This window comes from Narcine bancroftii, chromosome 6, assembly GCF_036971445.1.
Source record: "Narcine bancroftii isolate sNarBan1 chromosome 6, sNarBan1.hap1, whole genome shotgun sequence".
NCBI classification, from domain to species: domain Eukaryota; kingdom Metazoa; phylum Chordata; class Chondrichthyes; order Torpediniformes; family Narcinidae; genus Narcine; species Narcine bancroftii.
In genome coordinates this window covers 180,628,933-180,650,145 of record NC_091474.1, presented here as the reverse complement: position 1 = coordinate 180,650,145, position 21,213 = coordinate 180,628,933, and the positions used below count along the sequence as shown (strand labels likewise).

Sequence of the window (21,213 nt, the reverse complement as noted above, 5' to 3'; positions counted from 1 at the left end):
AACTGATGTATACACAGGATTTTGCCAAGGTTTAAATCATTAATGATCAAAATGTGCACCATTTTTAGCGATTAATCAGGTCACTCTTCTCTGACTGCAGTCCTTATCTGCTATCATCTGTTCCTAATGACTCAAAACCATTCAGATCCAAAATACTGAAAATTCATTTTTCTTCCACTTATGCTCCTACAGGGTGAGGTCCTGCAGCAAATTGTTTTCTACATCTTTTCTGACTGTAATGCCTCTGTGGCTCCATGTTCTTTTAAGTTACAAACTGCTTCCTTAACTGGCCCAAACATTACTTTCATTCTTTATTGCTCTCGTATCTTTGTCAGCCTTTGAACATGATCTTTTATGTTGCAAGGTAATGATTTTGAATTACATTACAGGTAATAAAGCACATCGTACAGTAGTTACAATGGGTGAAACTTCTCTTCAGTAGAATTTCAGACGCTAAGACTTTAATAGGATTCATGTCAACTGGGGACTATAAAAACCTGTGAAACTCAGTACCAGCTGCCTGGTGTTAAACTATTCTAACTGCATTTTAAGGTGAAATGCCATGTGTAAACAACTAATTGTCATATATTTGCTATCTTTAAAGATTTTAGGAAAGGACTATGAGGTAGAGTTTATGAGGTAGTATAAATATGACAGCTCTGTGGTCAATGAAAATCCATTGTGGTGCACTGCAGTGTGAACAAACAAGGACAAATTATGGAGGCTTTAATTAATTTAAAACGCACACAAGGTTCAGTATCCCTTCTGGCTCCGTGTGCTCTACTCCTGCCCAAGGGTCGGCGTGAGCCTTTATATAGAGCCAATCTCCCAGGTTACCTCCTTGCAGATACATTGGGTTCCCCCCTGCAGTAGGGAGTGCAGACATGCATAGGCAGTCACAGACAGTCCAATGATTGTATCACCACAACTATACTCTCTCTCTCTCTCTCTCTCTCTCTCTCTCTCTCCCCCCCCCCCACCTCACCCCCCCCCCCCCCGCCTCTCTCTCTCTTTCTTCCTCTCTATTTTACAGAGACTCGATTAACTTAGACCAGGGCTTCAATTCTTTTTAGCTCACAGAACCCTTTTGGAGAGCACTTGGAGAATGCGGAACCCCAGTTGTCAAATAAAATTTAAAAGACCCGGTATATATGCAAGCATAGTAATAAAGTAAATAAATCACCATTCTCTACATTTTAATCAATGGGATGCCCTCCAACATCACAATGGGGGTGTCTCCACTCGATAGTTAATCCGGTCAGCGACTAACAAGAGAAGACCTATCCACTGCTGACGTCGCTTCTTCCGCCGCACGAGAATCGCCAGCTGTTGATTGACAGGCAAAGTGAGCAGGAGTCTGTACTTCGAACTACGTCACAATGGTTGGGTAGGGCACCTCATTCAATGATGATTGGCCAAACATAGACAAGCAGGCCACTGATTGACAGGCGAGGATGGGCAAATCCCCCACACTGAGCGTCACAATGGAGGCTTCACGCACTGATTGATAATTTAATAGGTGAGGTCAGCAGGTGCATCCCTTTGAGCCCGTCTGCCTGCCAACATCATAATTGGTTCACAGGCTGCTGATTGCCTGTGCAGGCAGGAAGAAGAAATGTCACTATTCTTCCTTCCCCATCACTCTGTCTGCTACTAATTGGTCTGGAACCCCACTGCCGGACCCTTTGATGGACAGGCTGAGCCCAGCCACTGATTGGAGCAGGGGCTGAAGTGAGCATCAGTGGAAGGTCGTGATCGTCTCCCCTTCCATGTCATTTCTTCTTCAGAACCCCTATGCCTTTCCACGGAACCTAGTTTGGGAAACCCTGCCTTAGAGTAAATTGGCTCAATTCACAATTGCATTTTCGGTTTATTTCCAGAAATATGAAGCCCACATTGTTTCTCATTTAAAGCTCTATTATACAGCTACCTGCCCATCAGATACTGATTCAGATTGAAATAAGAATCCAAATTGATAATGAATTAGAGTTAATCTTTTCAACTAACGTTTGTGGATTGGAGTCAGGTTGAAGATTTTTAATACTTACATTTTAGAATGGAAAAGAAACAGAAGAAGCACTTTGACCTATACTCTATTTCCTTGTATTGCAGTCTACATAATAATTAGATGCTATTCACATCTAAGTTTTTCATCATTAGCTGGCATTCCATATATTTAGGAAATCTTAATGGTTTTTAAGCTTTTTTTCTATCTCTAACAGTTATCTTTATTTGCTCATTCTGGAGGTGATGATAGTTAAGGCTGAGCATGATTTTAAAAAAAAAACTGTGATCCTTCTCCCATCATTTTATTTGATGTAAATGTGCAGTGAGATACTGATATTATTATTTATTGGTTTGCATGGGAACTTTATATTTTGTCACACGGAATTTATTCACTTGGATCTTGATTAATTTATCGTTATTATCCAGAAATAGCAATTATCTAATAACTTTCTTTGAGGATAGCTTTGCTTAGGAATAGAAGCAACCATTCATTTCTTGAACCCGTCTAATAATTCAGTGAAATCATAAAATGGAGTCAAATAAAACAGAAGCTCATCATTTGACATGGTGCCTATTTATTGCAGAACAATCTAATTATGGTAGTTTTACTAACTGCCTATGGTCTTGCAAATTCCACTTTGTATCTTGTGCTTCAAGGCTGATTTTTAAAAATGAACTGAACTTACTTTAATTGGTCTTGTAACTTTTAGGGCAGTGGTTCTCAAGCTTTTTCTTTCAACATACCACTTTCACATACCACTTTACGTATTCCTTATGCCATCAGTGCTCTGTGATTAGTAAGGGATTGCTTAAGGTGGGATGTGGGTGGGAAGGGAAGGTTGAAAATCACTGCTCTCGACCCAATTGTTACTGAAATATTTTGCTTGAGAAAAATTGTCATTAGCCCAGTTCCTTTTGAGTTATGAAACCGTGCACATAACGAGTCAATTTGTTATGACTACATTAGAGGTTGTCAAACTTTTTCCTTCTACCCACATACCACTTTAAGGAATCCATTACTAATCACAAAGCATATATGGCATACGGAATACTTAACATGGTATGTGAGTGGAAAGGGAAAAAGGTTGAGAACCACTGTTTTAGGGTTTGGAATCCACTACACTTCAATCTTGCTCTGAGTTGCTCAATGTTGGATAACTCTCATTGGCTTCTAAAATATTCTCCAGTTGTATAAAATCAACAATAAGAATAAAATTAAACAGAATCTTGACACCTCAATCAAGGCACAGGATTCAGTATCAACAAATCAACCCAGTGGTCTCTGCACTCCTATTCTTCTGACGTCAAATGAAAATTTAAAAAAAACAAGCTGAAGATTCTGGACGACTGAAACAAGCACAGAAAACAATATGAACTCTCAGCAGGTCTGGTAGAATCTGTGGAGAGAGAAACAGTAAACATTTCAAGTTGGAATGACCATTGTGCAAAAATAAGTTAGCTTGTTATTGCAGAAAGGATGGTAGAATAGTTGGAATATTTTTAGAATACTGGCATCTATCTTGCAACATATAAAATGATATTCTATCCATATGTGAAGTCACCTTCATTTTTCGTTCATACCATGCTTGCATGGTAAATCAAGATAGCATTTCTCCAGAAGCACGGAGCATATTTACATTAATATAAGTTAGAATAGAAGTTAAACACATTAAAATATTAAAACGTATAAGAAGTCCACAGTACACTATCCACATATGTTCGAGGCCAGGGGTGTCAAACTCAAATTCACAGAGGGCCAAAATTAAAAACTTGGACTAAGTCGTGGGCCAAACTAAATATTTATTGAAAATTTTCAACAACCTCTGCATGTTTTCTCTTCTTTCAACATATGTAATGTTAAACTTTTTCTTATTAAAATAAATGTTTAATAATAGTTTTGGTGAAACTCTTTCCAGAAGAAGCATTAACAAATGAGAAATAAAATATTCAATAAATAATATTTCTCTATAGCCTTTAAGATCCTTTTAAATGTATTTTTTTTCACAAGCCAACAAGTCAAAAAAAAACCAACTTGCTTCAATGACAAACAGGTTTGTCTTTTAAAATGATGAGCATATAGTCTGCCTCCCACCGGTCTTGAAAGGTCCTGTTTTCTTTCTTTCGTTTGGCCATTTTTTGTAAGGGGTTTATTACATGTGAGTTGGGCGACAGGTCACAGATGCTAATGAAAGTAAAGAGTGGAGGTGGGGGCGATTAGCGGGCTGACGGGCCGGCGCCAACGCATTTGCAAAGCATTCTGGGATTTGTAGTATTAGCTGTGGCGCGGCGGCCAGCGGGCCAGCTCTAATACATATTTGATATGATCTTGCGGGCCAAATATAATTATATCACGGGCCAAATTTGGCCCGCGGGCCTGAGTTTGACATGTGTGTTCTAGGCTTTCAGGAGCCTGATGGCATGGGGGAAGAAAACTGTTGCCCAATCTGGATGTAAGGGCCCGAGTGCTTCGGTACCTCCTACCAGATGGCAGAAGGAAGAACAGTTTATATGAGGAGAGTGAAGAGTTCTCCTCAATGTTTATTGACTTTCACCTCCATTGAATGAAGTCAGATATGGGGATTTTGTGGAAAAAAAGCAAAGGCCCTTCAGCTCAACTTGTCCATGTCAACAAAGTCATCTATCCAAGTTAGTCATATTTGCCTGCACTCAGATCATATAACCCCATCCTTTCCCATGCATGCAACCATTCAAATATCCGCAAGTGCCACAATTGTACCTGCTTCTATCACATCCTTTAGCAGTGTTCCATATTCCCATTATCTTTTATGTGGAAAAGATTCCTCTCAGGATCCCTTTAAATCTTTCCCCTCTCACCTGAAATCTATACCCTCCAAATTAGATTTCCTTACCATGGGGGATATAAAGTCTATGACCATTCATCTTACCTCTGGCTCTCATGATTTAATCAGCCAGCATAATGTCTCCTACACTCCAGTGAGAAGTCCCAGTTCAACTTCCCACTCCCTATATTGCAAGACCTGCAGTCCAAGCGAAATTCTGTGATTCTTATAGAATAATTTGCACCTACTTGGATAATGAAATTCCAATGACACTAAGATGCTTTACATTCCTTCCATCTCAACAAATTCAACCTTAATTGATACATTTTTGGATATTATAGGAATCAAGGGAAATGGAATGAATGCAGAGAAATGGTGTAAAGTGAAAGATTAACTGATTTTTTTTTAAATAGTGGACTGAACAAGTGGGATTTAATGTTTCCTCTTGATTTTACTGTTTGTTGCTCACTATTCGATTTGAAAATTTGTGCCATTTCTTTGACTGCCCTTTTCACACTGCCATCTCTCCTAGAAAGTGGGTAAACTTACTCAGCATTCAGCACTCAGAGCCTTCCCCACTGCACCATGCTTAATTGGCAACCTGGCATTTTAAGTGGGGGGGGGGGGGGCCTGCCTCCAGTGGTGATAATGTGCTTTCACACCACCAGAAGGCAATTAATGAGTTAACATGGCCAAGCTCTGACACCTTCCCCCACCACATGTCAGGGACTGGTTGAAGTTAACTCGCCCTGCTAGATTGGGACGTTTCACACAGCGCGATTCCCAGATATGGACCCGGTAAATGATCTATTTCATCCATATGTGATCGGCAATGTGAAATGTCCAACATCATTGTGGGAATATTGCACCACATCCCTGCAATGGTTTGGAAAGGAGGCTCATTTTAACTTTCTTGGACAATTATAGATAGGAAATCATTGCTGGATTTGTAAGACACCCACATCCAAAGAGTGAAACAAACTTTCTAAAATGTTTTTTTTTACAGTTGTTTCTTTTGCACTTGTTTCTTCTACTTGTAGTAGTAGTAATAATGACAGTCTAAAGAGAGTTTAGAATGTTTCAGTTTTCAATGACTTAATCAAGATGAAAATGACCAATATTTTTTTCCCAAAAAATTATGCAAATGAAATCTTCAAATAGTGACTCTTCATTCATCAGAGTGGAAGCATAGTATGCTTATTCACATCAATCACATCATGGTAAGACATTTTATGTGCATAATTTGGCTGGGAAGTGAACACTTTCATTTATGAGGATGGCATATTTGAATCCCTCTCATTGTAGAAGTTTTTGGCTTTTACTTTGTAGCATCAGAATGTATTTGATTTATTTTCTAAATCTTTTTAAGAGAGATTTTGAAAAGCATGACATTGAAAGCTGAGTCAGCTGTCAATTTGTTCGACTGTAAATGGAAAAGATTTTCAGAGTTCCTTCTTCTGATTTATTGTTTCCTTTAATTTCAGATCCACCCCAGTCAATTTTTAACATTTCTTTTAACAATGAATGTAGTTTTCTTTCAACACTTGAATCAAATTAAAGAAGCACCAATTTTACATCTTGTGCAAATGCTTAGCAAATATAAAACTAGGAAATGTTCTTCAGAAATTTATGCATGGATATTGATTTTTGACTTGATTTTGTTGTTTCAAATTATTATAGCAGAGAAGGAAGTTCCTCAGCTCATGGAGTCTGTACTGGTCCAGAGTAATATGAGTATGTTAGTCTTTTTACTCCATTTTTTCCGCGTAATTCTGCAAATCATTCTCTGGAACGTTTACAATAATCTTGTGAGTATTCAGTATTGGGTTGAATAAAAAGTTGTGAACATGCTCCATTTGTGAGAGGAACTTTAACAACATGAGCAATAGGAAATCACTTCTTTCAAAAAGAGTACAAGAATGAGCTGCTGGAATTCATTCCACATTTGTTACACTTTATCTCAGGGACCTGAGTTGGGAGGTTCTGCCTTATACTGTCATTAGTACCATCCCTTAATTTGTTGCAGGATGGTTAATGGAATTGGTAGGAAATAGTGCATGATGTGTTTAGAGTCTGCAGTTGAGTTGGATTGGAAGTCTCAATGTCATTGTTGGGAATGATATTGATCACTTCTTTTATGGTAGTTGCGCATGAACATGAGGTAACTTCTCAGCCAGCCATTTATAGAAACACGAGTAAAATGTGAAATATTAATTAAACAGTTGTCAGTGCTGAATTTGATTGGACTTGTGATTGGTGACTGCGCATTGGGCCTCTTCTGATCAAGGTTTCAATGGGGGTGTTTCTAGTGAGCCGGGAAGAGCACGGTGATGCGAGGTGATGCGCGATGACACCTCGAATCTGGCCGCACTGGAAACACATCCGGTTGTGGCCGATGTGCGGCGATTCGAGGTGCTCTGGTGTCCTACTTTTGAGGTGGTCGATGCAGGGTGATGCGAGGGACGACCTCGCAGTGGAAACACCGCAGGTGACTCACCGGAAGTCGCGATTTTTCACCCGCGGTTTTCAATTGTTCATCGGGCTTTCTGGTCACCTCGCATCACCCTGCATCACCTCGCGTCGCCCTGCATCACCTCGCATCGCCCCGCATCACCGCGTATTCATCGCTCGGTAGAAACAGTTCAGATAGTCCAAAAATGCGCGGTGAAGCGAGCGACAAAAAATCGCGGTGATTCGAGGTGATGCGAGGTGTCCTTAGTATAAACACAGCTATTGTTAAGTCCCAAAACATTTGTTACCCTTTACTTCCTATCAATGCTGCATAACCTTCTGTTTCCCAAAACTTTTCTGCATTGCAGTACAATCGCGCATTTGCTGTTTTACTTTATGTCTTGACAGGTTGGTTTGGGTGAGCATACGGTAAAATTATTTAATTAATTTTCTGAACAGATGACATAATAGGCAGGCAAAGATGATACAAAACTATTGTTCATGAGATGAAACGATTTAACATAATTATAAAAGGATTATATGGAAGACCTATGTTGCAATGCTTATTCAATATTATGACTAAAAATAAAGAATTGAACACAAGTGTCATCTTGAATCAGATTTACATACAAATTAAATATTTACAAAAATCAAAATCCAAATTTTATGTAGCCATAGGAGTTTTGATTTTTTTAATTGATACATACGCTGGAAGGGATTTAGAAAGCACAGGTGTAATACTTAATAACAAACGTGTTGCACAAAAAAAAATCAAGAAAATGAGAACTATGTGTGAATTGCCATTTCTATTCTAAAGGTTTCTACAAAAATAAGGTGAAAGATTTCCTCTCATCTGTATTACTTATGTCTTGATATTTTCAATTGGCATGGAATCCTGGGAACATTGTATGATTTGCAGGAAAGACTATTGTTTCTCACTTTTTCATTTTCAGAGAAATGATCTGTCAGTGTCCTTGAGACATGAGAGAAAACTTCAATAAGTTTGTATTTTGGTTTGTAGGTAACATTCAAGGAGCGACAATAGTGGATGCCCTCGATACCCTCTACATTATGGGAATGCACGATGAGTTCAAAGAAGGAAAGGAATGGGTTGAAAAAAATCTTGACTTCAATGTGGTAAGTATTTCTAAGACAAAAAAAGTTTTGTGCTTCCAGATGAAGTAAGTGACTATGTCCAGAGAGCTTATGTGATGTTTTTTGACTGCAAAAGCAAATGCAGTGTGCACAGATAAATGAACACAGTGGAAGATATGGGGTGTTGTAACCAGACTACTGTGGATGGATACTTAATAAACATTATTTTTGTTTAAGTTGAAGTAATCCATTGGTCACTGCATTTTGAGGTGTACACAGATTTGAATGCTCCTTCAGGAGCAAGAGATGTGTAAACTATAATGATGGCTGAATTAAGCAAGACGACCCTGAAAGATGGATGTTTTTTGATGGCAAGCTTTATTGTACAAGCTTTCAACAGAACCTGGTGCACCTTTGGTGCCAAATTTAACACTTTTCTGTGCATCATTAATGAATGTATTTGTATTTATAAACAGTGGTGAGATCTCTGGTTCTTACACTCAATTTCAAGTTCAAATTTATTGTCAGGGCATATACATTGCATACAACCTTGAGATCCTTTATTTACTGCGGGGCAAGCAGAATTTCTACTTATTGGTAGTGTAAACTGTACTCAAGCACATCTTTTCTGAAATGGAACCTAAAACTTCTCACAATATTTCAGATGAGGTCTCATCAGAGCCTTATGAAGTCTCAACATCACACCTCTGCTCTTATATTCTATTCCTCTTGAAATACATGTCAGTATTGCATTTCCCTTCTTTTCCATGGACTTATCCTGCACGAGGGGTCCCAAATCCCTTTGTATTTGGGAATTTTCAATTTTCTCCCCATTAAGAAAATAGTCTGCCTGTTTATTTTTTTCTACAAAAGTGCATGACCGTAAACTTTCCTACATTGTATTTCATTTACCACGACTTTGCCCATTCTCTTAAAATGTCTAAGTCCTTTTGGAGCCTCCCTATTCCCTCAACATGACCTATCCCTCCAACTACCTTCATATCATCTGCAAACTTGGCCACAAAGCCATTCATTCCATCATCCAAATCATTGATGTACAACATAAAAAGAAGCGGCCCCAACACTGACCTCTATGGAACACCACCAGCAACTGACAGTCAACCAGCATATGAACCCTGTGTTCCGAATCTCTGCTTCCTGCCAATCAGCCAATGCTCTACCCCTATGATATGTTTCCTGTTGTATCGTGGTCTCTTATCTTGCTATGTGGCACCTTGTCAAAGGCCTTCTGAAAATTCAAATACCCTACATCCACTGCATCTCCTTTATCCAGCCTGCTTGTCACTTTTTCAAAGAATTCCAATAAGTTTGTCAAACAAGATTTTCCCTGAAAGAAGCCCTATCTTGTCATGTGCTTGTTAGTACTCTGTAACCTCATTCATGTGCTTCATTTTGCCCTGCAATATTGTTTCTCAAAGTACCGTATTGATGGCATATAACATGCCCCTTTCCCCCCTTCCCCCCAAAAAAAGTCTAAAAAACCACCCCGGGCCCTATATACAAAGGTAAATTTTGGTGCCACCATTTTCCAAGATGGTGACAGAAGAAATGCTTTCAAACTACTCACCATACTTTCCAGAGTCACTGTCACTGCCGCTCACTTTCCCTCCTTCCTACCCGCCTCTCTTTCCCTCTCTGCCTCCCTCCCATCACTTTCTCTCCCTCCTGTCGCACACTCACTCCCTCCCATCGCTCAGGCTTTCTTTGACAGGCACAGCTCCCTGAACAGATTGAATAAGATGTGGGGTAGGGGGGCAGTGAGCAAGCAGCTCATGCTCCCAGTCCATAGGATTCAATTTGCACATGAATTGCTTTAACCTTAAATCAGACCAACAGTTGAAATGGAGGAATGGACTGGATAGCTTTACTCCTTTTATTCGTGAACTTCTAAGATTTCTTTAATAACTGTGGAAGTGCTCAGTGTGTCTGATAAACCTCAGTAACTTTCCCACATTGATGGCTGACAATTTTGTCTTCAATGGATCTCTTTGTTCCCTCTCTTGAGGAGTAGCATTGGTAGCATTCCAAAACATGATTCTTGAGTGCAAAAAGTTTAGAAGTCCAAAGAGAATCTAAATGTATCTGCAATTTTCTCAATTTCTTTTAAGGCTGTATTTGACCAGGTATCATTGCAACCAGAGCAGGGGGATCTGAATGAGCTTAATGTAATTTCTAATTATTGAAGCTGTGTCCTTTTTTTAAAAAGTTTTAATCGATTTTTAAATTAGTTCAAATTTGATGTCTGACCTGCTTTGAAACTCACTGGGCTGCAAGCAAAGATCTAATGTGACTAGCTTGTGCTCTGTGTTAGTTTGCAAATCCTACATTTATACAATGCTACCTCATTTTCTGTGTATAAAAAGAACAATTACATTACCATGTAAACAGTCAAGTTACAAATCTAAAATGTATTAAATATTCATTAATCTTGCTTCAGACTTTAGAGCATTAGAGCATCTTTGTTCAGATTGAAAGGCTATACTGAATTCCCCTTAAGCAAATAAAGGTCTATAAGAAAATAATATAGGAAAAAGTCTGTTTATATGGTTCCAAGATTAATACTTTAGTCAGATAATTATTTCAGTGACTACATTTAGTTTAAATGTACAAGCAAGTTGTATTTGTTTTTATCAAAAACTATCACTTTAAATTGGGCCTTAGGTTCAAAGCACAACTGGGGATTCCCAACCTCAAACAATAATTTAACAGTAATTAACATAAAGCCTGTGGTGAATACAATTAAATGAATCAAACTGTTCCATGAATAAATATTATTTATTGTACCAGGCACTCTTTAAGAAAACAAGCAAACACAATTTACCAAGTTCAGCCATAAAAGCAGATGAATTGGAGGTAATTTTATGAAGTCCATAATATAATTTCCCATCCTTTCATTACTTTTAGAATTTTTGTTTATTCACTTTAATTTTCTAAAACTATCAGTCCAATGCATGTTTTGCAGGTAGTCACAATAACAATTCTTATTTATTTTTAGAGATGGAGCTGATGTCATGAAAGACTGGAAAATAAGTTTTTATGTTCTTTTCAAGTTTCTATGTTACACAAATCGATCATATTATAACCCATTGCATAGTGATGGCTTCTGATTGACAAAACTGTTTAAATCACTTGTTTTAAAGAAGGGCATAATGAGTTTGAAAAGTTATCTGCATAAATGATAGCAAAGGATACCATGCAAAACCATTATATAATGTCAAACTAAAAGTATTAGAAAAAATCTTTTCAAGTCTTCTTTTATGTGAGTTGTTAAAAGCTGAAATATTAAAATAAAGCAGTTAACCAGATCTAATTATAAAGTAGTTCCATAGGGTCAGCATGGAAACAGACCCTTCGGCCTAACTTGCTCATGCCCATGAGTCCACCTTGCCTACTTTTAGTCCATATCCCTTGAAACCTGTCCATGTATCAGACCATTTTTTTTCTTAAATTTTACAATAATATTTGCCTAAGCCACTTCCTTTGGAAGTCCATTCCACACACTCATCTCCCTCTGTCAAAAAAAAACTTCCCTTTAGGTTCCTGTTAAATTTCCCCCCCTCTCCGTAATGTACAATATGTTGTAGTAATTTGCGTAAGATGGATGCTTCGATAGCTCAGGGGTTAGAGCATTGGTCTTGTAAACCAGGCGCCATGAGTTTGTTTCTTGTTGGGGCCTCATTTCTGTAAGGGGCGATGGACAAAGTAGCGACTCTCTGTCTTCCTTACAGTAGACAAAATTAAAGAATTTCATGCATATTACATTCTAAATGTAGTATTACGTGACAATAATGGGGAAATCGGTAACAAGATGGATAAATGTATATCCTATGGTTACTGATTTCCCCTTGTCTGGGCAAAAAGATTGTATTTACCCAGTCTGTTCCTCCCATGGTTTTGTATTCCTGTTTAATTTCTCTTTGGTGCTCTTTCCTTTCAAGTAAGTTGCCTTCATGGAATACTAATTAATTTTGCAACATGGAATAATGCCTCTCTCTTTTTTCAATTGTTAAACTTTAATGTGCATGTCTGGAATTTTCTTGTCAGGTCAAGGAGATGAAAGTATGCTTCCTGGATGGAGACTATAATGAAACTCTCCATGAGAATTACAATAGCTGCAAATTATTTTTAAGTCTTTTATTCCTTCTTGAGGATAAATGTTTGGATGAAAACTCATTCCTGTATTTTGTGGATGAGGAAAGTTATGGTTGAAAGAATGGGATTGGACTAATACACAGGTAGATTGGGGGACCCCAGAAGTAATGATGTGGAGTGTAGGATGGAGAGTTGCAGTGAGAGATAATTTGGCGACACTGGATAGACAATAGTGGAGTCGAGCTTTGATATTTTTACTCAGCTAAAGAATGGAGAGAGATTGATGGGAATAAGTTGTGGGTGGTTAGAGTTATTGTGTAACTTGAAGTGCTGCCTTTAATATGCCCTGCAGCTGTATTCCCAAATCTGCTTTTTATATTCCACAGGCGTAAATATATTTGTAATATTATTCTTGCTGTTGTTTTTTTTATTGTCCTGCTTTCAGTTACTAACTCCCCACAACAAAAAATATTTGACTGATTTGGTGGTGATGTATTTCATGGGTAGCTAGATGAGTATGTGTAGGAGAAAACAATAAGGCATTCTGGTGGTACTCTATGAGATGATTCCTCTATGGAGCTTTAACAATTGATTGGCCAGCTCTGGTGCTGTAAGTTCAATGTGATCACCTCACACTTAGTTTGTATTAAGTTGGATGCTTTTTAAATCATTTTTAATGGTTGCAACAGTACCTTTACCTACTCTCATGCTTGATGCGAGTTTTCTTTAAGATTCTGCTATTGGTTACAGCAGCATTTGAAGGGACACAAGAAACATATCTTTGACAATGGGCGGGAGTGATAAATGAGGAGGATTTCTACATTGGGTTGTAGGGTTGCGGGAGAGTCAGCCATTTGTACTTGTATATAATGGTTTTATCTTCTGCATTTTAGCACCATTTTTGTTTCCTGAATGATCCTATCCCACAGCACAGTGTTAATTTGCAATTGGCAGTGACTAGGTAGTCACATATATACAGGCAGTCCCCAGGATAAAAACATTCATTTACAAACAACTTGTACTTACAAACCGACAAGACAGCCAGAAGTAGTATGTCGTCAACTTCCAGTTCGAGGGTGGTTGAGTCAGCGTCACGAGAAAGTATGCTGTACAAGACTCTTTTTGATCCGCAGTTTTAAATATGCAACTTCAAAGTTGTTATTTAAACCATCTCATAATACTTTGCAAGACTGGTTTAAAATGTTTGAAATATAAGCTCTGAGCTGTAGAATAGAGAGAGTTAAATGGGTGTTTTGAAAATTATTGTTGTTCCCACTGTGATCAGGCTCCCTGCATTGACGGGAATCTGTTTTTTCTTGTCTCTGCTCCGATGCGGCAGACCAGTGAGTTTCCAAACCACTGAACAATGGCAGTTTATATGGAGGGGAACCCCTGGATTAGGGTTGTGGGCAAAACAGCGAGTTTCCAAACCACTGAACAATGCAGTTAAGGTTAGGGGTAAAGTACATAAGTCAAATATTTTCTTAAATAAACGATATTCGAGGAGTTACGTGATGGAGTAGTGGCCGGTAGGGGAATACCAGCCCTTTCCAGAAAAGAAGAAATAAAGTGAAGGAATGACAAAGTTCAAGAAATACAAAACATAACAAATAAAATATAAAGTTGTAGAGAAAATAAAGAAAATGGCTCCTAAGAAGGAAAAAGTAAAAACAACGGGAAAAAAAAGAAAAGACGCCAGAAGAGAAAGGAGAAGGCCTTACCTGCATGAAGAAACAGGGAGCCGTCGTGGGTAAGAGAGCCCATTCTCCAAGGTTGGTGACGACCCCGCAGAGTCGCGACCCCCCCCCCCGACCGCTGGACAGCAAAAATGGCTCTCTGAGCCAAACAAAAGTGCACAGTGCGCTTACTAAGGAGAAGGAGAACTCCGACAAGCCGAGGAGCGGGCAAACACAACGCAACCAGCTGAGGGATGCACGACACCAGGGGTCTCAGCTGGAAGAAGAGGAAAGTGACAGGAAAGGGAGTGAAAGGAATGAAGAGCAGCAACAGGAAGCCCAACAGATGAGTAGCCCAGAAGAGGACCAACAGCAAGAAACCAAACAAGAAGAAGTCAAGCAAGAAGAAGTGAGACATGCAATTCATCAGGAAAGTCAGAAGAGACACAGATACAAGGAAGAAAAGAAGAAGACACAAACACAGGTACAGACAGAGAAGAAGAGGAAGAAGAAGACCAAGATCTGCACAGAGAAATAGAAGGTAAAACAGATGGACAGAATATAGATAAAGTTTTTTTCACAAGAACAAATGAGAGCAATAAAAGAATGGTTGACATTAGAATTTAGTGAAATGAAAAGAAAAATTAAAAGTACAGAAGAAAAAATTATAAAGGTCATGACAGAAATATGGAAAAGATTAGAAAATGTGGAAGAATGAGAAACGGCTGTAGAAATGGAAGTGAATGACTTAAGAAGAAAATTGGAAGAAAGTGATAAAAAAAGTTAGAGTCACAAGAGTTGTTAACTCAGAAAATTGATATGTTGGAAAATTATAGTAGGCGAAACAACATAAAAGTAGTGGGCCTAAAGGAAGATAAAGAAGGCACAGATATGAAGGAATTTATAAAAGAATGGATCCCAAAGGTCCTGGGAATTACAGAAATACAGGAAGGAATGGAAATAGAAAGGGCACACAGAACACTAGCTCCGAAACCACAGACACATAAAAAAACCAAGATCCGTTTTAGTAAAATTTTTGAGACATATGTCAAGAGAAAATATACTGGAGTGGGCAAGGAATAAAATTAGAGAAGACAATAAACCATTGGAATACAAGAGTCAAAAAATAATTTTTTTACCCAGACATAAGTTTTGAAGGAAGGAGTTTATACAGCAAAATCAATCCTATGGAAAAAAGGTTATAAATTTATGTTAAGACATCCAGTTCTGCTTAAAATATTTATCCCTGGGGAGCAAAACAGACTGTTCTCGGATCCAGAGGAAGCAAGAGAATTTACAGAATGCCTGCAGGACAGAAGGAGAGATGAAGGGTTGTAACAAGAATGAAGAAGGGCAATAAAATAATGTATATGTAAGAACTAAAGAAGGGAAAGAGAAGGGAAGAAAGGAAGCAAGGGGGACAAAAGAGAGGGTGAACTTTGTTATATGTGTTAAAAAAAGTCTTTTCTGGGGGGGTTGGGAGGGAGAGAATAAGCATCATTGCGAAATCAGTTGATGCTTGCGAGCGGGTTCGCAATCCAAATGGAGAGGGGAGATGTGGTTTTCCGGCAAGGGATAATGGGCAACTCAGAGAGGGGGGGGGGGGCATTTGGGGCTAAGGGAATATTGGATGTGAGAGTTGTTGAAGTATTTTATGTTTTGAATGTGTTGTCGTACATTGAGTTTAAAAAGGGAAAACTGAGAGATGAAAATGGGGAAAAGGTGGATGGTGGTGGTGAGGAAGTGGAAATGAGGTGTAAACAGGATATGAGATGGCCACGTTGAATTATATAACTATAAATATTAATGGAATACCTAACCAAATTAAACAGAAGAGGCTATTAAATTTACTGAAAAAATAAAAAAAATAGACAGCATTTGTGCAGGAATTGCATCTAACTGAAGGGGAACATAACAAATTAAAGAGAAACTGGGTAGGGCACATAGTGGCAGCATCATATAATTCAAAAGCTAAAGGTGTAGCTATATTAATTAATAAAAATGTACCAAGCAAAATAGAGGAGGAAATAATAGATCCAGCCGGGAGTATGTAATGATAAAGTGTCAGATATATTCAGAATTTTGGAATTTGCTCAATATATATGTACCTAATGAAGAGGATCAAAAGTTTATGCAGGTTATTTTTTTTTTAAGATTATAGATACGCAAGGGAATATATTGATAGGAAGGGATTTTAACCTTAATTTGTATACAATGTTAGATAAAACTGGACAAAAGACTAGCAAAAAGAATAAAGTGGCCATATTTATGGTTAAATCAATGCAGGAAATGAAACTTATGGATATATGGAGGAGGCAGCACCCAAGAGAGAAGGAATACACATATTATTCGAGTAGGCATAAAACATACTCAAGGATTATGTTTTTGTTGTTGGCTCATATTCATGGGAGAATTAGGAAAACTGAATATAAAGATAGATTGCTATCTGATCATTCACCCGTTATTAGCAATAGAACTGGAGGACATCCCACCAAGAACATAGAGATGAAGGTTAAACTCCATGCTACTCAAAAGGCAGGAATTTAGAGAGTTTATTGAACACCAAATTAAAACGTACTTTGAAATAAAAACAGAATCAGTGAAAGACAAATTTATATTATGGGATGCAAGGAAAGCCTTCATTAGAGGGCAGATAATAAGTTATGTAACTAAGATGAAAAAGGACTACAATCGCGAAATAGAACAGTTGGAAAGGAGATAGTAAGTACAGAAAAGGAACTAGCAACAAGGGATGATGCAACAAAAAGAAGAGAATAGGCGGACAAAAAAATAAAATACAAAACATTACAAACGTATATGGTAGAGAAGAACATAATGAAAATAAAGCAAAAGTATTATGAACTAGAAGAAAAAAACACACAAAATATTAACCTGGCAACTTAAAACAGAACAAGCTAAAAGAACTGAATTGACATCAAGGAAAAAGGACAAACAAATTACATATAATCCAATGGAGATTAATAAGAACTTGAAGGAATTTTATGAACAATTATGCCAAACTGAGAATGAGGGGGAAGATGATAAAATAGAAGAGTTTTTAGCTAAAATTGAACTGCCGAAATTGCAAGAAGAGGAACAAAACAAACTGATAAAATCATTTGAAATAGAGGAAGTACAGGATATATTAAAAAAGCTGCCGAACAATAAAACACCTGGAGAGGATATAGAGTTTTATAAAACATTTAAAGAGTTATTAATTCCTCCTCTCCTGGAAGTAATGAACCAGATAGAAGAAACACCAACCTTGCCAGATTCATGTAAGACAGCAATAATTACAGTAAATCCAAAGATGGGGAAGGGTACACTTATACCAGCATCATACAGACCAATATCTCTACTTAATTCAGATTATAAGATAATAGCAAAATTATTAGCAAAGAGATTGGATGACTGTGTACCAAAAATAGTAAAATAAGATCAAACTGGATTTATTAAGAAAAGACAAAAGGCAGATAATGTCTATAAATTTATTAATTTTATTCATGCAGTTCAAGGAAATAAGATGCCAACAGTGGCTGTTGCTTTAGATGCAGAAAAAGCCTTTGACAGTGTAGAATGGAATTATTTATTCAAAGTATTATAGAGGTTCAATCTACCAGAAAAATATATTAATTGGATTAAAGCATTATATAATGGACCATTGGCGAAGGCAACAGTAAATGGATATGTATCAAACCAATTTAAATTAAGTAGGTCAACTAGGCAGGGATGTCCATTATCCCCCTCATTGTTTGCTTTAGCAATAGAACCATTGGCAAAACTGATAAGAACAGAAAATAAAATAAAAGGGATAAAAATAAAGGAGAAGGAATATAAAATCAGTTTATTTGCAGATGACATCGTAGTATACTTAACAAAACCAGAAATATCAATAAAAGAACTACATAAGAAATTGAAGGAGTATGGAGAAATATCGGGGTACAAGATCAACGCAAATAAAAGTGAAATGATGCCAATGAGTAATGTGGATTATACAGAATTTTAAAAAGAATCACCATTTAAATGGCAAACACAAGCAATCCGATAACTAGGTATCAGGTTAGATAATAATTTAAGCCACTTGTACAAATTAAATTATCAACCACTAATAAAGAAATTGCAGGAAGACTTAGAACATTGGAAAGAATTACTGCTAACATTGATAGAGAGGGTAAATTGCATTAAAATAAATGTCTTCCCAAGGATACAATACTTATTTCAATCATTACCAATTCCCTTAACAGAGAAATTCTTTAATGAACTAAAGAGAATAATAAGGATTTTTTTATGGAAAGGGGGAACCGAAGATAGCGTTAGATAAATTAACAGAGAGGTACAACAAAGGTGGTTTGCAGTTACCAAACTTTAAAAATTATTATAGAACAGCACAATTAAGATATTTATCAGATTTTTATCAGACAAGGGAAAAACCAGATTGGACTAAGATAGAGCTAGATAAAATAGGGGAGAAGGTAGCAGAACATATACTTTATAAGTGGGATGAAAAGCTGTTACGATATAAAAGCTCACCAGTATTGCATCATTTACTCAATATATGGAAGAAGATTCACTTCGAAAGGAAAAAAAAATTACCAAATACCAAAATTATTATTGACGCAAAATCAGCTAATCCCTTTTTCAATGGGATTCTCCTTTAGAGAATGGGAGAGAAAATGAATTAAAAGAATAGAAAATTGTTTTTTCGGAAATAATTTTAACATTTGAACAGTTGAAGTACAAATATGGAATAACTCATGGTACAGCTTTGAATATCTGATTACAGACACAATGATAATTTAAAGATGTACATCAAGCTGCAAGAGAAGGAAAACGAAGAAATAAGCTATAAACCCAAACAAAAGTGGGAAAAAGATTTAAACATAAAGATAAAAAAATAAACGTGGGAAAAGTTATGTTCTGGAACTATGAAGAATATAATGAACACAAGGTTACACATAATACAGTATAATTGGATACACAGGTTATATATCATGCCCCAAAAGTTAAAAAAAAATAGTATCCAACATTATCAGATAGATGATTTCGCTGTAAGAAGGAAACGGGAACAACAGTACATGCAATTTGGGCATGTGAGAAAGTGAAAAAGTTTTGGGTAGATCTAAATTAGATATTAAATAAAATCACAAAAAATAACCTACCAAAAAGTCCAGAGATCTTTCTTCTAAGTAATATAAGAAGTAAGGAATTATGGCCTCAAACTGGATGAAGTGCAAAAAGGATTTATTATGATAGCCTTAGCTGTAGCAAAAAAATGTATAATGTCAACTTGGAAATCGGAAGAGAGCCTGAGAGTACACCAATGGTACATGGAAATGAATAAATGTATTCCTTTGGAAAAATTAACATATAATTAAAAAAATAAAGTCAGATTATTTGAACAAATTTGGGAACGGTACATGGAACACAACAGAGAGGGCTTGCCTCGGATCTCCATCCCCTAAAATGATAAGAAGACAAAATGACGATCCAGTGTGTAAAAGTAGATGACACATTTTTCTTGTTTATTTTTCATTGTGTGATGACATTGTTTAATGGTTTTATTGTATTGTTGAATGTTTATTGGCAGCAGTGGAATTGAAATGGATCCAGGCCCTTCCTGAGGCAAGAGTTGATTTGATCCATAACCAACCTCTCTAAACACTTCATCACAGTGGACGTAAGTGCCACAGTCATGAGGGCAGATTACTTTGCTGTTCTTGAGGATTGTATATTGATTGTCCTTTTGAAGCAGATGGAGACCTCAGACTCTCGCACTGCTAGATTGTAAATGTCTGCAAAAACTCCATCCAGTTTATTTGCACAGGTTTTAAGTTCGCAGCCAGGTACACTGTCTTGGCAGATCACTTTCCAAGGGTACAGCCTCTTGTAGATCCTTTTCCCATCACCGTCAGGTAATGGGAGCACAGAGTTGCCGAGGTGCTGAGGAGCCTAATGAGAGTGCATCATTTTCTTCCCTTTTGAAGTGATTGTTGATAGTGCTTGGCTTCTGCCACTTACAGAATATGATGGTGTATAAACATAGGAACATAGGAAGTAGGAACAGGAGTAGGCCAAAAATGGCCCATCGAGCCTGCTCCGCCATTCAAATCGATCATGGCTAATCTAATTTATGACCTAACTCCACCGACCTGCCTTCTCCCCATATCCCCTAATTCCTCTATCATGTAAAAATTTATCTAACCAAATTTTAAATATGTTTAATGAAGCAGCCTCAACCACTTCCCTGGTTAGAGAATTCCAAACATTCACTACTCTCTGGGAAAAACTATTTTTCCTCATCTCTGTCCTAAATCTACTCCCCCGAATCTTGAGACTGTGTTCTCTCGTTTTAGTTTCCCCAGCCAGCTCAAAAAACCTTCCTACATCTATCCTATCCATTCCCTTCATAATCCTGTATGTTTCTATAAGATCTCCTCTCATTCTTCTGAACTTGAGCGAATACAATCCTAGATGGTTTAATCTTTCATCATAAGTCAACCCCTTCATCCCAGGGATCAACCTAGTAAACCTCCTCTGGACCGTCTCCAAAGCCAGTATATCCTTCCTCAAATATGGAGACCAGAACTGGACACAGTACTCCAGGTGCGGTCTCACCAGTACCTTATACAGTTGCAACATTACCTCCCTACTCCTGAATTCAATTCCTCTAGCGATGAAGGCAAACATTCCATTTACCTTCTTAATAACCTGCTGCACCTGCAACCTAACTTTTTGCGATTCATTCAAAAGCACTCCCAAGTCCCTCTGCACAACAGCATGCTGTAGTTTTTCACCTTTTAAATAATATTCAGCTCTTTTATTTTTCTTGCCAAAGTAGATAACCTCACACTTACTAACATTGTACTCCATCTGCCAGACCTTTGCCCACTCATCCAGCTTAACTATATCCCTCTGCAGACTCTCCACATCCTCATTACAATTTGCTCTTGCTCTCAATTTGGTGTCATCCGCAAACTTGGCTACACCACATTTTGTCCCCTCTTCCGAGTCATCAATGTAAATGATGAACAGTTGTGGGCCTAACACTGACCCCTGCGGCACCCCACTTA

The 21,213-nt window shown here is 37.5% G+C and overlaps 1 protein-coding gene across 4 annotated transcripts in view; it reads left to right on the top strand.

Annotated features, from left to right (window-relative positions):
• man1a1 (mannosidase, alpha, class 1A, member 1) overlaps positions 1 to 21,213 on the top strand; it is a 541,635-nt gene that overhangs the window by 215,945 nt on the left and 304,477 nt on the right. For all 4 annotated transcript variants that reach the window (XM_069886857.1, XM_069886856.1, XM_069886854.1 and 1 more), the window contains exon 3: positions 8,281 to 8,396. In XM_069886857.1, coding sequence (XP_069742958.1) covers positions 8,281 to 8,396 — 116 coding nt within the window. The remainder of the gene's footprint in view (positions 1 to 8,280; positions 8,397 to 21,213) is intronic.